This window comes from Callospermophilus lateralis, chromosome 10 (assembly GCF_048772815.1).
Source record: "Callospermophilus lateralis isolate mCalLat2 chromosome 10, mCalLat2.hap1, whole genome shotgun sequence".
In the NCBI taxonomy this organism is placed as follows: domain Eukaryota; kingdom Metazoa; phylum Chordata; class Mammalia; order Rodentia; family Sciuridae; genus Callospermophilus; species Callospermophilus lateralis.
Window position 1 is genome coordinate 16,749,332 of NC_135314.1, and position 14,564 is coordinate 16,763,895.

General features: G+C 38.2%; 1 protein-coding gene across 1 annotated transcript in view; it reads left to right on the forward strand.

Annotated features, from left to right (window-relative positions):
* The first annotated feature begins 10,262 nt into the window (after window positions 1-10,262).
* Cyyr1 (cysteine and tyrosine rich 1) overlaps window positions 10,263-14,564 on the forward strand; it is a 107,117-nt gene continuing 102,815 nt past the window's right edge. The window contains exon 1 of the mRNA XM_076868103.2: window positions 10,263-10,701. Within this exon, the coding sequence (XP_076724218.1) occupies window positions 10,629-10,701 (73 nt within the window). The 5' untranslated portion in view covers window positions 10,263-10,628. The remainder of the gene's footprint in view (window positions 10,702-14,564) is intronic.

Sequence of the window (14,564 nt, forward strand, 5' to 3'; positions counted from 1 at the left end):
AAACTTTGTTCTTTTTCATAAAACTAGGTTTATATAAGGGGCAATATTCTCTAAATAAGAATTTTTAGAACCAACATTTTGTTGTGGTGCTTAGGCAATGGTATCTGCCTTTAGGAACTTGTGACAAATGCAAATTGTCAGGTGCTCACCTTGACATTCTGAATGGGGATTAGGATATGGTGGTTTCTAGTTTAGCATATTTGGTATGTAGTGACTTTGATGCATACTAAACTTTCAGCACCACACTTCTAAACTATAACCTACTATTAATAATATAGCACATCTTAGAAATGTTAGGATGATTAAATGAGATGTTATGTGGACGTTTAATTAAAAACACATTGTTAATAGCAGATTATTTTTGTGCGACATAAAATTGTATGAGAAAAATCCTGAAATCGATAGAACTTTGAGCTTTTATCAAATTAATCTTTTACAAAACCTTAAATGTTATTTCCCTAAACTTTATTTCTCATGCTTATTCCTAGGTCTTGCAAAGACAAGGTGCCTCACTAGAGCTTTTTTGATGCTGATATAATTGCTGTTGAGAAAGGTCATTAGCAAGTGCTTTATTTTCTGTTTTTGATGTAGCCAAAGTGAGAATTTTTAACTTCATCTAAACCAGACTTTTTTTTTTTTTTTTTTTTTTTATGTTTTAGATTTGATGGTTAAGAGTGGAATCTGCTGCTCAGGAGTTACATGCTCAAACCATTCTCTTTTGCTATGTGACCTTGGGCAAATTTACTCCCTACTCTGAGTCTCAACACCTTGCTCACACAATAGGGACTGTAGAAACAGTATCCATCTCACTGGGATGTTGAGAGTCTTAACTCAAACATTCAAAGAATAAGTAGAAATGGTCTTGGTGTATAATAAGCTATTTAGTATTCTTTCTGTATTCTGAATGCAATGCTTCAACCATCTTTTTTTTTTTTCTTCTTGCTTTCTTCTGGTTTTATGTTTTGTTTTTCTTTTGTATGGGCATTTTCTTTTCTTGGCATCTGCACATCTTTTAATGAAGATGAAGCAGAGGCCTTACATACACACAAAAAAGTTTTTGTTGTATTTACTAATGGATAACTAGTCATAAGAAGTTGCACTGATCTGCATGACTATATGAAGAAATAAATTATTTGAAGAGAGGATTAAGAGTCAGGAGAAATCCGAAGAGGATTGTCATCAAACTCAGGGAACAATCTATCATATCATTGCAAAATCTCTGTGACCTCTCTGCATGGGATCCTGCCTCCCTCTAATTGATGTGGTACTTTGGCCTTAGTTTCCCCATCTATGAAATTAGGAAACTGACACAAACATTGTGTGAAAAATGTCCTAACTTTTCCATGCTAAATGAAACCAATGGTTAAAACTGCTCATCTGTCCTATGTGATCCATAGCTTTTTCAATCATCTTCAAGCATTTATAATGTAGATATATACATCATCCAAAGACATAACCATAATACAAACACAACACACAGTTACACATGATATGCTAATAAATTCTCATCAATGAATATTGGTCTTAAAGTTTCATTACTATGGCTGGAATTAAAATTTATCAGAGGTGAAATCATTCGATCTTCAAATACATTTGAAAGCTTTCACATAACATTAGTCATTAGGAAACATCTACTCTAATTGGCATAATCAGACTAAAAGACCTTACTTTAAATCTAGTTTTTAATCATTATAGCACAGCACATGTTTATTGTAAATATTTGGAAACAAGAAGCAATCAAAAGTAAAGATGTATTGATTCATTAAGTTAGGATCCTATAATAAACATAGTTTGGCTTCCTCCCTAAAGATCCCATGACCATTTTCCTATATCATTAAATATTCTCCAATGAGATGGTGGAATGAGATTGTGGAATGTAACATTTATTTTAAGAGCTCTGCTGTAAATTAGGAAAATTATGAAACAGCAATCATGGCCCTTCTGCAAACATGCTCCTGTAGCAGTCCAGCATGTGTCTGCACATGTGAGGGCAAACGTGCAGCCTCTGATGGGGGCAAGGGTCCAATGAAGTCCACTGCTATTGAGGTGATGTTGCCTCCCTCAGGCTATTCCTCCCGCCACGTGAAGCATTAGCCATGGCTGCTGCGTGGAACAGACGCAGTAAAAAACACATGCACATTCAATATTGGGTTATCTTCATGGGAGTCGCCATTTTTTGCTATGGGCCATGGAGCTTTCTTTCTTCATGACCTGTCTTTCTGTATAGCCAGGCAGTTATATCCTCAGCTGGCGTATTTTCAGTCATTTAACTTCAGTTAGGTCATCTGTTTCCTGAGCCCGGCAGAAGAGTATGGCTCTGTGCTGCCATATAAACCATGCACAGTTCCAAAGGAAGCTGTTGTTTCCAAATGTCTTTCTATATCTTTGCCTCCTTTCACAGATGTGATCAGGGACCTAAGGGCATTTATTTATTGCCCTGCCATTGCCGCAGGATCCCCTTAAACCCATCATGGCAGCTAGAGGCATCGAATGCATGGAGCTGTTCCTGGGCTGGCATGCCCGATTCTTATAATTGCTCTGCAACTCTATTTTCTTGAGAAAAGGCCTCAAGATGTTTTAGTTCCCAGTACCATCAGGTTTGCCTTTGGAGGGACAAAAATGTCTTAACATTCCCAAGAAATTCGGTGACTCTTTGGGAGTTGGGAAAACTTGGACTTTTTCTTTAATAGCAATTTCCAACCAGATAGCCCTGAGTACTTGGCAGACAGCCCAGGTCCTTGTAATGTGGAGAAGCAGATGGTCCATCCTCTCTCTTAGAGATGCACCACCACAGTTTGAGTTGCCCTCTCTAGGTGAAGAAAATACTCAGAAGTTAACATCATATCATCAATATAATGCAACATTCATACTGTGTCAGGTTTTGCTCACCAGGCTAGATTTGCCACCATCGTCCCATGACATATAGTTGGGTTCCATAAATATCTTTAGGGAAGAACACTGAAAGTCCACTGTTGCCCTTCTCCTGTGAAGGCATCTTGCTATTGTCTTTTTTTTTAATTAGATCCCTTGTGTTTCCTTTGCCCTCTCTGTTACATTTCTTTGGTCCACACTGTATTCCTTGCTTCCTAATCTTTTTAGTTTCTCCCATACCAGCTACAGCCTGTGCTGCTCACAGAAGAGGAAGACCCCATAAAGGGCTCAGGATTGAGACCAGAGCTCTATACTATTGCTCTGAAGGATGTGGAGAACTGTCCTTCATTCCTGCTGTGAATGGCTCATTGTCAGGACCAGTGTGGTTGGCTATATAAATGGCCTTCATTTTTAAGTCGTCTAGGAGGTCTTGTAGTTCTTCCCTCCGAGGGGTGCCATGGGTAACTCCCTCACATTGGGAAAGCATTTTTATAAGTAAAAAGCAGGACGATAAAAAAGATGGCATGGTCCTCATTAACAGCTGAAAGTAAATGTTATTCAGTTCACTCTCTGATGGGACTATGCCTCCAGTACCAGTATCCCAAAGCCACAGCAGCCATTCTGCTCCATCTTCCCTGGCTTTCTGCCTAAACTTGTTCCCAGTTCTATAGTTTTAGCATCAGTATAATCTCTCATGGAGACACACATGCACCCATCAGAAGGAGGCACGTCCTCAATATTCATTCTCATCAGCTGTAGACTGAAACCCAGCCAGTGGTAGAGCAGACTCCATTACTACGGAAAGAAAAGAAGTTCTCATTTGGGACAGAAAACATATACCCACGTGTACATATTAAACATCCTACAATAAACATAATAAATTATACTGTAGGGCAGACTATAAAATATGCCATGTCAAAGAGAAAAAATGGAACATGCACAGTGTGAGAGATCAGTCATAGGAAATAGGAGAGGCTGGATGGAATCTTTGAAAGTGTGGTCAGACTAGACCTCATCAAAGATGTGACATTTAATCAACACTATGAAGCAGGCACACTGTCTACTTAATTTTCTTCCAAGACTTTATATAGAAGATCATCATTGGAATTATCAGATTTGATCTTAATTGTCCCGCATTTAATTTTAAACATCAAACAGTAAAAGTAAGCATAGGCTGAGGCTTTTTTTAAAAAAAAGAACGAGACACCTAAGAGGAAGGTTGAGAAATAAAGTTTAATAAAAGAACACACTCACCTTTCATTGATAAGCATTTTCTCATTATTAAAATATTTTTGAATCCTATTTTTCTGTAAACTATATGTTATAACCATATAAGTTATAAGGATTTCTCCTAATTTTAAAGTATTGAATATTAATCCATAATATATATGTATCCTAATTTATTTAACTATTCTACCTCAGCTGGGCATGTTCTTTTTCTGTGTTTTAAAATTCTAATAAATACTATTATAAATACTGATCTTCATGGACTTACATAAACATGGAAACTGATTAGGAAATGGGATTCCTAAACTGTAGTCTTCATCTTTCAAATGTTAGAAATATTGTCACTCCCTTTTACATTTCAGGGTTGTAAATGAGATATCTTATTATATTTATCTGATGTTCTTTCTTTTTGAAGTAAAAATTTTAATTACATATGGAAATTTATAGTTTTTAAATTTATAGTTGTTAAAATATATGTATATATGTATATAACTATATACAGACTTTTTTTGAAAAAATTCTCTTTAGAAGTCAGCATTTTAAATATGAACATTCAAATATCATTATAGCTCATAATTTTAAAAAACTATTTCTTTGATGAATTCTTTACTTTTTTCCTTCTAAAGTTGCTTCTAGCCTACATTTATTTCCATATTTAATCTCCTCAATGTGCTTTTACAATTTCTTATATTTTATTCATGGTTTCTATTTCTTTATATTTTTTCTTATTAGAAAGCACTCTTTATTTAATCTGATTATCTAAGCTGTTTTTAAAAATATTTGTGATGATTTTATTATTTTTCTCTGTGAATTTTAGAAATCTCAAACCAAATATTAATTTCCAGGAACTTTCTTAGGCTGTGTAAGGCTTCCGATTTCCTGTGTGTGAGTGTGTATGTGTGGTGGTGGTGGTGGAGGGGTTTCCTTTTATTTATGCTTCAAGTCTTTTCTTTAAACTGCCACATATCCTTAAGTGGTTTGGTATCTTTGTTTACTTTGTAAATCAGTTGAGTTGGTTTATCTGAGACTCTGAGTACTTCAAGGTGCAATTTCTTGCACAGTGGTGAACTAGTCCAAGTTCACATGCCCCATCTGAGGAGAGCCCTCTGCTCTCAAAAGTAAGCTAGGAGAAGTGACTCTGACAAACACTGCCACTTCCTCCTGGTGTCAGTGGCAGCAAACAGCCTCTTCTAGATCTCTGTGCCACAAGCAGGCAGGAAAGGTTCCATGTCATTTCCAGTGGCCTGCCCTCACCTCAGGGTCTGTATCCAATCTCAACCCCCAAAGCAAGTCATTTTTCCATTTCTAAGAACTTGACACCATTCTATAGCTCTACCAACAGTGGTGGGCACCTGTATCTTATACTTTTTTTTAAGTCTTTGCTTATTTGAATTTTTCTCCAGGTTCTAAACATCTTTCCAGTTATTTAGATATTGTACTCTGTAGTGGTAGAAGGTTAACATTAGGCTAAGAGTGGCAGGATTTAGTGATGAAGTTTCTTAGAAAATATGAATTAGGGCTGGGTCTGTAGCTAAGTGGTAGAGCACTTGCCTCACAGGTGTGAGACCCTGGGTTCAACTCTCAGCACACATAAAAACAAATAAGTAAATAAATAAAGATATTGTGTCCATCTACAACTTAAAAAAAAGAAAATATAAATTAGATGATTAAAAGTTAATCTAAGAGCAACAGGAAATCATGATGTTTAGCCAGATGAATGGATGTAATTTGTAGTTTAAGAAGAAATATTCTAGCTTTAATCTGGCAAATATGTCTGGAGCAGGGAGACCGGTTGTAATGGAGACTATAAAAGAGTCTAGAGTAGGAGAGAAATAGAAGATAAAATTAGAATGCATTTGAATGATGTTTAAGAGTCCAACCACTGGAACATGGTGACAGGTTAGGTGTTGGGGTTGAGAGTAAAGAAGGAATGGATTGGGCTTCTTTTGGACTAAGTGGCAGGTTGGACCTTCATGAGTGCATAATACACAGTAGGGAGCTTAGGATTCATTTACCTGGTATTGATGCTGGCCCATCCTCTTATGGTATTGTGGTCATGGATTTACAGGTTAAAAAATTAGAGAAAAACTCACTAAAATATATACATATTTGAATTATATATGTGTGTGTGTGTGTGTGTGTGTGCGTGTGTGTGTGTATCAGCAATGTTGATGTGTATATCAACATTGATCTCCTTAAAAGTTAATATTCTGTTTTAGTTGGTTGGCTTTTTTAATATGAAAAGTGAAGTCTCAGTATCAATTTGTTTTCTACTTTTATTTATTTATTAGAAATAAGAATGATACACTGTTTTAGTTAGATATTTTTGCTGCTGTGATTAAAAGACCTTACAAAAACAATCAGAGGAGAACACATTTATCTGGGGCTTATGGTTTCAGAGGTCCATAGACAGCCAACTCCATTCCTCAGGGCTCAAGGTGAGGCAGAACATCATGGCTGAAAATTGTGGTGGAGAAAGCATTTCAGGACATGACCACTAATAAGCAGAGAGAGAGAGAGAGAGAGAGCTCTTCTCACCCGGACAAAATATAAGCTGGAAACCCATGCTTCTAGGGACTCATCTCCTCCAGCCACACTCAACTTGCCCATGGTTACCATCAAGTTAACTCCATCAGGTGATTAATGTACTGATTAGATTAAAACTCTTCTAACCCTATCATTTCATCTCTAAACTTTCTTACATTGTTTCACACATGAGCTTTTGCTGGACACCTCATATATAAACTATAATATTCTACCCCTTGACCCCAAAAAAGTTCATGTCCATCTCACAATGCAAAATACATATAGTCCATTTCCAAGAGTTGCCATAATCTTAAGAGTTTTAGCATTGCCTGAGAGTCCAAGTCCAAAGTCTCCTCTGAGATTCAAGGCAAACTCACAGCATGAACTCTTGTAAAAAAATCAAAAGTAAGTTACATATATCCTAATATAAAGGCACAGAGTAAAAATTCTATTCCACAAGGGAGAAATAGGGGCTTTGAAAAAAGGAATGGGACCAAAGCAAGACCAAAATCCAGCTGGGCAAATAAGTCCCACACCTCCACATCCAGCATCTTGGGCACATAGCATCATGATGTTTCCAGAGGGCTTGTGCATCTCCATCTCTATAGCTTGGCTGGTTGCAGCCCACGTGGCCTCTCTGTGGATACATCTCTGCTCAATTCCTGAAACTTTCCTCAGCCGATGCTCCACATTATTGGCATTTCTTAAACTTGGGGATCTTCACTGCAGCTTTGGTTTTCTCCTCACAACTCCATACGTCGTCACCATCTAGGAGAAGCCTGCAGGGACTCTGACCCTGGAACGCTGCCTGGCCTCATAGGCCTTCCTTTGAAATCATGGTGGAAGCCTCCATGACCCTTTAATCCCATCATTCCGCCTTCCTGTAGAACCAGTACCACGTGGTTGTCCCCAAGGCCTGACGCTATCTTGAGCAAGAGCCAAGCTTCCTGAGACCACAGCTGCAGTAGTCTTCTAGTACCTGGGTGGCTGAGCATGGGGAAGCCACTTCCTAGGCCACCCTGTGCCAGCAGGGCGCCCTACTCATCTCAAAGGAATTTTTACTTTTCTTCCCTGGAGCCTGAGATTGGTGTGATCTTGCCAATTTTTGAGATCCCTCAGATCTAATCTTTCTAATTGTCTCTCGGCAAAGTTTTTGGAGATTTGTTAGTGGTTATAATGTCTGTAACAACTACATTTTCCATAGTCCCAGTTTTACTCTCAGTTTTCTGGCGGGAACTGAAAATTTTTCGAATCTTTCTGTTCCTGATAATCATAATAAACCTGCTGAAAGCTGCCAGTAATATCCATGCTGCTTCCTGAATGCTATACTGCCTAGACATTTCTTCCACCCGATTAAGAAATACCTCACCTTTAAATTCAGCCTAACAAAGTCTTAGGACTTAGGTAGAATGTAGACAACTTCTTAGCTAGAACATAACATGAATGTCCTCTCGTCAAGTTATCAATAGTTGTCTTCCTTTTCCTCTGATAGCTCACAAGCCCACCATTGAGTACCCACAGTCCCATCAGCATTCTGGTTTTCTGAGCTCCTACCAGAATCTAAAGCTTTTCTAGCTTGCCTGTCTGAACTTTTCAAAATTCCTCCCACAAACTTCAGAAAGCTTCTGAACTACATGATCAGGTGAGTCAGAGCAATGCCCCCAGGTTTCTGTACCAATTTCTGTTTGAGTCAGCTTTTTTGCCACTGTGACCAAAAGACCTGACAAGAACAATTAGAAGAGAAAAAGTTTATTTGGGGGCTCACAGTTTCAGAGGTCTCACTACATAGATGGCCGATTCCATTCCTCAGGGCTCAAGGTGAGGCAGAATATCATGGCAGAAGAGTGTGGCAGAGGGAAGTGGCTCAGAACAGGAAGACCAGGGAGCAAAGAAAGAGAGCCCTCCTCACCAGGACAAAATGTAAACCCCACCTCCACCAGCCACACCCTACCTGCTTTCAGTTACCACTGAGTTAATCCTTAACAGGGAATTAATTCATTGATTGGGTTAAGGTTCTCATAACGCTTTCATTTCACCTCTAAACCTTCTTTCATTGTCTCACACATAAGTTTTGCTCATAATTAACAAGTGCGCGTGCACACATACACACACACACACACACAAACACACACTTTAATAGAATGTCTGTTAAATTAAGTTTCTAGAGCTGATTTTTCTTTTTCTTATTGGTTTTCTATGGATCATTGTACTTTTTCTTATTGATTTTAAGCTCCTTAAATATTAAGAGATCAGATCTGTTCATTCTATGCATTGCAAATATTTTTACCAAACACTTAATGAATTACATACAGAAATTCTTAATTCTTATTTAGTCAAATTGGTCAACATTGTCTTTTATGGTTTCTAAATTTGGGGAATTTTTAGAAAAGACTTCCCTGTTTCACAATTCTTTGAATGTTATTCTTTCTCTTGTCTAATATTTTCATACCAGCATGTTTACAAAGCTTAAATATTTAATTCATTGTGGAATTGACTTTGATAGAAGAAGTTAAGGCTCCAAAACACCTATGCATAGTACCAACTTAATTTATTGAGTAACAAGTAACGTCATTTCTCCTGCTATTACATTGTTTTATAAATTGAATTGTTGTACATGGTCACGTATGCCTTTAGTTTCTTTATTCTCTGCCATTAAGCCTATATATCTCAATGGCTAATCCAAACTGTTTTAATTATTCTGATATTATAATACATATATATTTAATATCTGCTGAAGCTAGTCCCATTCATTCTTTCAGTATATATATAGTATATAGTATATATATATATATATATATATATATATATATATATATATATATTTACATGTTTACTTTCCACACAAACTTTAAGATCAAATTGGCTTGGGGGAAAAAAAAAGAAACATGTTGGTATTTTTTTTTTAATTGAGATAGTTTTGTTCTCAAATTTATAGAATAGTTTAGGAAGCCTTAATATCTGTTAGCTAAGAGAAGTATCTCTACTTGTTCCCCCATTTTCCTCCTTTCTTCATAACATTGAGCCCTTGATGATTTTTATTTACAAGAAAGAAAAATTTATTTATTTTCTTTAGATGAGAGCTTTAGAGTTGGTTCCCTTTGATTTTCACATATCCATCTCATTTGATAATAATTTTGCTTCCAATCCGGGAAAAAGAAAAAAAAAAAACTTTTTCCTTTCTCTTTTCTAATTGCATAGGCCAGTAACTCCAGAACATCGTTCAACAATAGTGATGAGTGTGTACATTCTTGTTTTGTTTTGCTTTCCCTTGCTCTACTGGCATGCTTTCATTAGGTATTTAATAAATAAAACATTTTATCAGCTTTCAGCAAAGATACCAGTTTCTGTACTTTCCAATTCTGGATTTTCTTTATTTTCATTCTTTGTACAATTAGCTTCAACCCTGAAAATTCCCTTCATTTGTTTAAAGTTAAAAGAAAAAAGTAACGTTTTTTATCTATTGCTTATGAAGGACAAAATAGTGCTAGAGGGCAGGGAGGAAAAGGAGCTGGTTAAACACCACAGCAACAGCCCAGGCAGAGGGTTAGAAAAAGTTCCTCCAGGACAAGGCCGTGTCCTCAGTCACTCTACAGAAGGAAGCACGCATCTTGGGGAGGAGTCGCGCCACCCCGCCCTCTGCCCCCTGTTAGTGCCACCCGCGGAGATGAAATGTGAGCCTGGGTGGCCCGGACGCCAGAACGGCCGCCTCCCTCAAGTGCAGTGGGGAGGGACAAAGAGTCCTCAGCCCCCAGCGCGTCGGGTCCTCGCCACCGCGCACCAGCCGGGAGTCCCGCACCGCACACGCGACGCGCAGACAAGCTCTCCTCGGAGGTTGGCCGGGCCATGGCCAGGTCCCCGCTTGGCCGGGCTCTCAGGAGCACTGCTCTCTCCGTCTGACCGCTCTCCATCCTCCAGAGCCCTCCGGTACCGCGCGCTCCTTTAACTCCAGCCTCTGTCCACACCGTCTGTCCGTCCTGGCGCGCAGTCTCGGGCCACCGGCTTGGATGGACGCCCTGAGGCTCCCAGGGCATCCAGGGGTCTTGCTTCCGAAGTTGGTCCTGCTTTTTGTCTACGCAGGTCAGTGATGGAGGGCGGCGGGAGAAGGTCAGGGGTCTAGGGACTGTGGTCAGGTCGCCGTCTGGGCAAACGCTGGCTGGGCAGGACAGAAAGGGACCTTTGTAGCCAGCAGAGCTTGTGGAGTCCCGGCGAGGCGACAGCAGGAACCAGCTCGCTTGAGCCCTCTGCTCGGCCTTTTGTTTTTGTATTTTTGATTTTTTTTTTTTTTCTTTAACTTTTCTTGTTTGCTTTTCCCCCCTCTTTTTTCTCTCTGCCAAGCAACTTGGAATCCGCATTCCTGTACTTAGGGGATTTCACTCTAAGCAGGACAAAATGTATCAAGGATTCAAGGGAAATCAGGGGCGATGGTGGGGACCAAGGGGTAATGGGAAATCACTTTCAAAAAAACATCTGAAGCAAAGAAGTACTGCTAAATTTAAAAATAATGTAATTTGGTGAATTTCCCATTTTGTTATGGGTAACTCATGGCCCCTTCTATCTCCCACTTTCTAAATATTCCGTTGTTGGTTTTTTTCCTGTTAGAAATAAAAAGCCTTACACTTTTGCTTTTGGTCTTTAGGAGAGTCACAAGTATTGAAAGCTAGACAATTGAATGCTCTGACTTAAACACACAGTTTTTGAGAGGCACGAATTCACCCAGTCTAATCTGTTTTCTTTGATGTGGTTAAGCACTTGTACGTGAAGGGCATCTCATTTTCCTCCTTCCATTTACTCTTAGTGAGAATTGCTAATAATTAATGAAGCAAAGTGGGTTTTCTTGTTTTGTGATTGATACAGAGCCTTAAATGCCCTTTCATTGGTTATTCAAGTAGAAAGTTAATTACATATGTGGTCCTTGCATCTGTTTGGTTCACAAAACTATGCCAGCAAAAAGCAAGTTCTTTGTAAAATGTTTTCATGTCTCTAAATTCCTATGACAAAAATCACAGTCTTACCCATGACCTTGAAATGCTAAGTATATGAATAGCATTGCAATTTACCTTTTAAGATTTAAAAAAAATCTGCCACTGGAATGAGGATGCTCTTCTACTTTGTTACCTGAGAACCAAGGGAATTGAATTCCTTATCCAACTTTGACAGAAAGGAGTCAGAATAACTTTAATAGAAATTTTTGATCTGTTTATTAAAATGCAAAACTTGTTTTATTGTAGGGGAAATGCTGACTTTCTAATATAGAAATTCATAGAAGTAGAAAAGTCTACTAAAATGAATCTAACATTTTAATCTGATTGCAATATTCATTTTATTTAAATCCTATGAGGCTTTCCATATTTGATGGAGTATCAATTGCACTCATGTTAGTTTTATTTAAAAATCTCTTTATTAGTTCATTGGAAGCAATGATGATTGTTTCTCCTCCTCTGCTTATCAAAAGAAAATAAAAAATACGAAAATAATAAACAAATGAAATTTGCTTAATCCTTGCTTGCCACTTCACTGAACCAGGTTTTTCTTATTCTTGTGTGCCCTTGGTGGACTGAAAGTTTCTACTTTGCACCCCTGTCCTCTTCCTCTAGTTCTCTCAATGCTAGGTCCCCAGCTCCCCAGGACTCAGGAAAACAGCAAGGCTGGCCGGCTGCAAGGTTGCTTCCTATGGATAGCTGTCACTCCTTCTGTTTCTCTGATTCTCAATTTACCTAGTAAACTACGAAGTAATTGCAAGCCAGTACTAGGTTGTCTTTCATAAGAAATATTTAGTTAATGAGTTCTTTGGTGTTGATTCCTGAAATTCTTATTTCAAGGCCTTTTTAAGCTTGCCCTATTTATTGGAAAATAAGCAGAGGTCATGCTTTGATTTTTTTCTGGGCAAGATCTTCAAAGAATAGAGAAGCCCCAGACAAAAGGAGATGGGTTAGGGCATATAGTGTGAACAAAGGCATAACAATGAGCTGGATATGTCCAATGATGGATAATTCCATTTGGTTAGAACTAAGATATAAAATTGGAAGTGTCTGTTGGGGCTAGATGCCAGAACACCACAGAAATAAAAATATTCAAACAGTGTGCTAAATTACTAGTTTCTTGGGACAAAAACCAAAGTAGATAAACGACTTATCTTCTGAATTATTTTCTGCAAAATGAATGCATTAAACTCCACTTTCCAAGGCCGCCACAGTGGTGCACACCTGAAATCCCAGAGGGTCGGGAGGCTGAGGCAGGAGGATCTTGAGTTCAAAGCCAGCCTCACCAATGGAGAGACACTAAGCAACTCAGTGAGACCCCGTCTCTAAATAAAATACAAAATAGGACTGGGGATGTGGCTCAGTGGTCAAGTGCCCCTGAGTTTTATCCTTTGTGTCTCCTCCCCCCTCCTCTAAAAATTATCCATATTCCATGTGGTTTTGCAAATAACAGCAAGGTTTCTATACCTGAATTATCATGGTTTACCCTCAGGTCACCTTTGGAAAGATACCCACTGTAGTGTTTATATTATTGTCAAACTCCCACTGCAGGCTACAAAGACAGGATTTGGTCAAGGTTTTACCTTCTGGGCTGAAGCCAGTGCTTCTATCCCCTCCCTTTCCTTCCTCTCTTGTCCTTAGCTATAGCTTGCAAATGCCATTTGCAAGCAAGTGCTTCAAGCCAGATATGGCTTTTCCTGTACTGCACATTCCTTAAGGAGGGGTGCAGGGTGAGTAGGGGAACCTTCTTCCACATCATGCCTTTAGTTAAAAAACCTTTGAAGAAAGTTTGAACTGGCTAATTTTCAGGGATATTAACTTGGATATTAGAAGTGATATTATTTATCTTCCAAGGACAATTAGAGTATTCCATTCTCTTACAAGTGACAAAATGACCCTGTACAGTCCAGAGTAGGATCTTCATAAAATTACCCTTACAATCAGCCAGAGAAAGCAATTAACATCACAAAATGAGCTTTAAGGTATGACTGAAAACTCAGTTAGGCAAGGTCATGATTGTGACTGTGTTTGCCATACTATTAAATTTGCCCTTTTCAGTAGTAGCTTAATTCTGGGAAATAGACAAGAGTACTGGAAAATGTCATAAAAATAATGGACAATGTGTGACATGATCTAGATGTTTACTGAAGGTATAATCCAGTTTCTTGGCTACAAGATTTTGGGCTTGGTTTCCTGTAATGTTGGCTCAAAATATTTTGATAACACCATGTTCTTATGATAGTAGTAATTGGAGTGCAATGTTAGTAATTGAATCTTTGATATTCATGGAGAATTTTAGAGGGTTTCACTGCCCTGGGCATCATTCAAAAGGCACCTGTGAAGTTACTTACATATTGGTATCTTCCTCTGACAAAATAGTGAGGACTTGGCTGTCTCTTCATTTTAGTGGTTTTTAAGAACATGAAGCAATGTATTCCTGCTAAGTCCAGAGATAATTGACAAGTCTAAAATTTTCAACAAATTGAACAGGCCTAAAAATGAGAGCTACAGAAAACTCATGGAGAAAATTATAAAATAAGTAGTCTCGAAAAGTGTGGTATCCATGGGGACTGGAACTGTAGCTCAGTGGCAGAGTGCTTGCCTAGCTTGTGTGAGGCACTGGGTTCAATCCTTAGCACCACATAAAGATAAACAAATAAAATAAAGGCATTATGTCCATCTACAACTACAAAAAATATTCTTAAAAATGTGTGCATCCTTTGCAAAAAATAGTGATGGTTAATACATTAGCTTCTCCCTTGGATATAAATAATACTGTGTTTCTCTCTTTGAAATTTAAGAGTGGATTTCAGTAGAGTTACTGAAAACTTCAAGGTTCATATTTATTAATCTGTAATGTAGAAATTAAATTGAGGGAAAGATAATATGAACTTTCTTACTTGTTCCACAAAATTCATGCATTATTAATGAAGGCAGATGAGCTTTGAGACCTTCTGAACA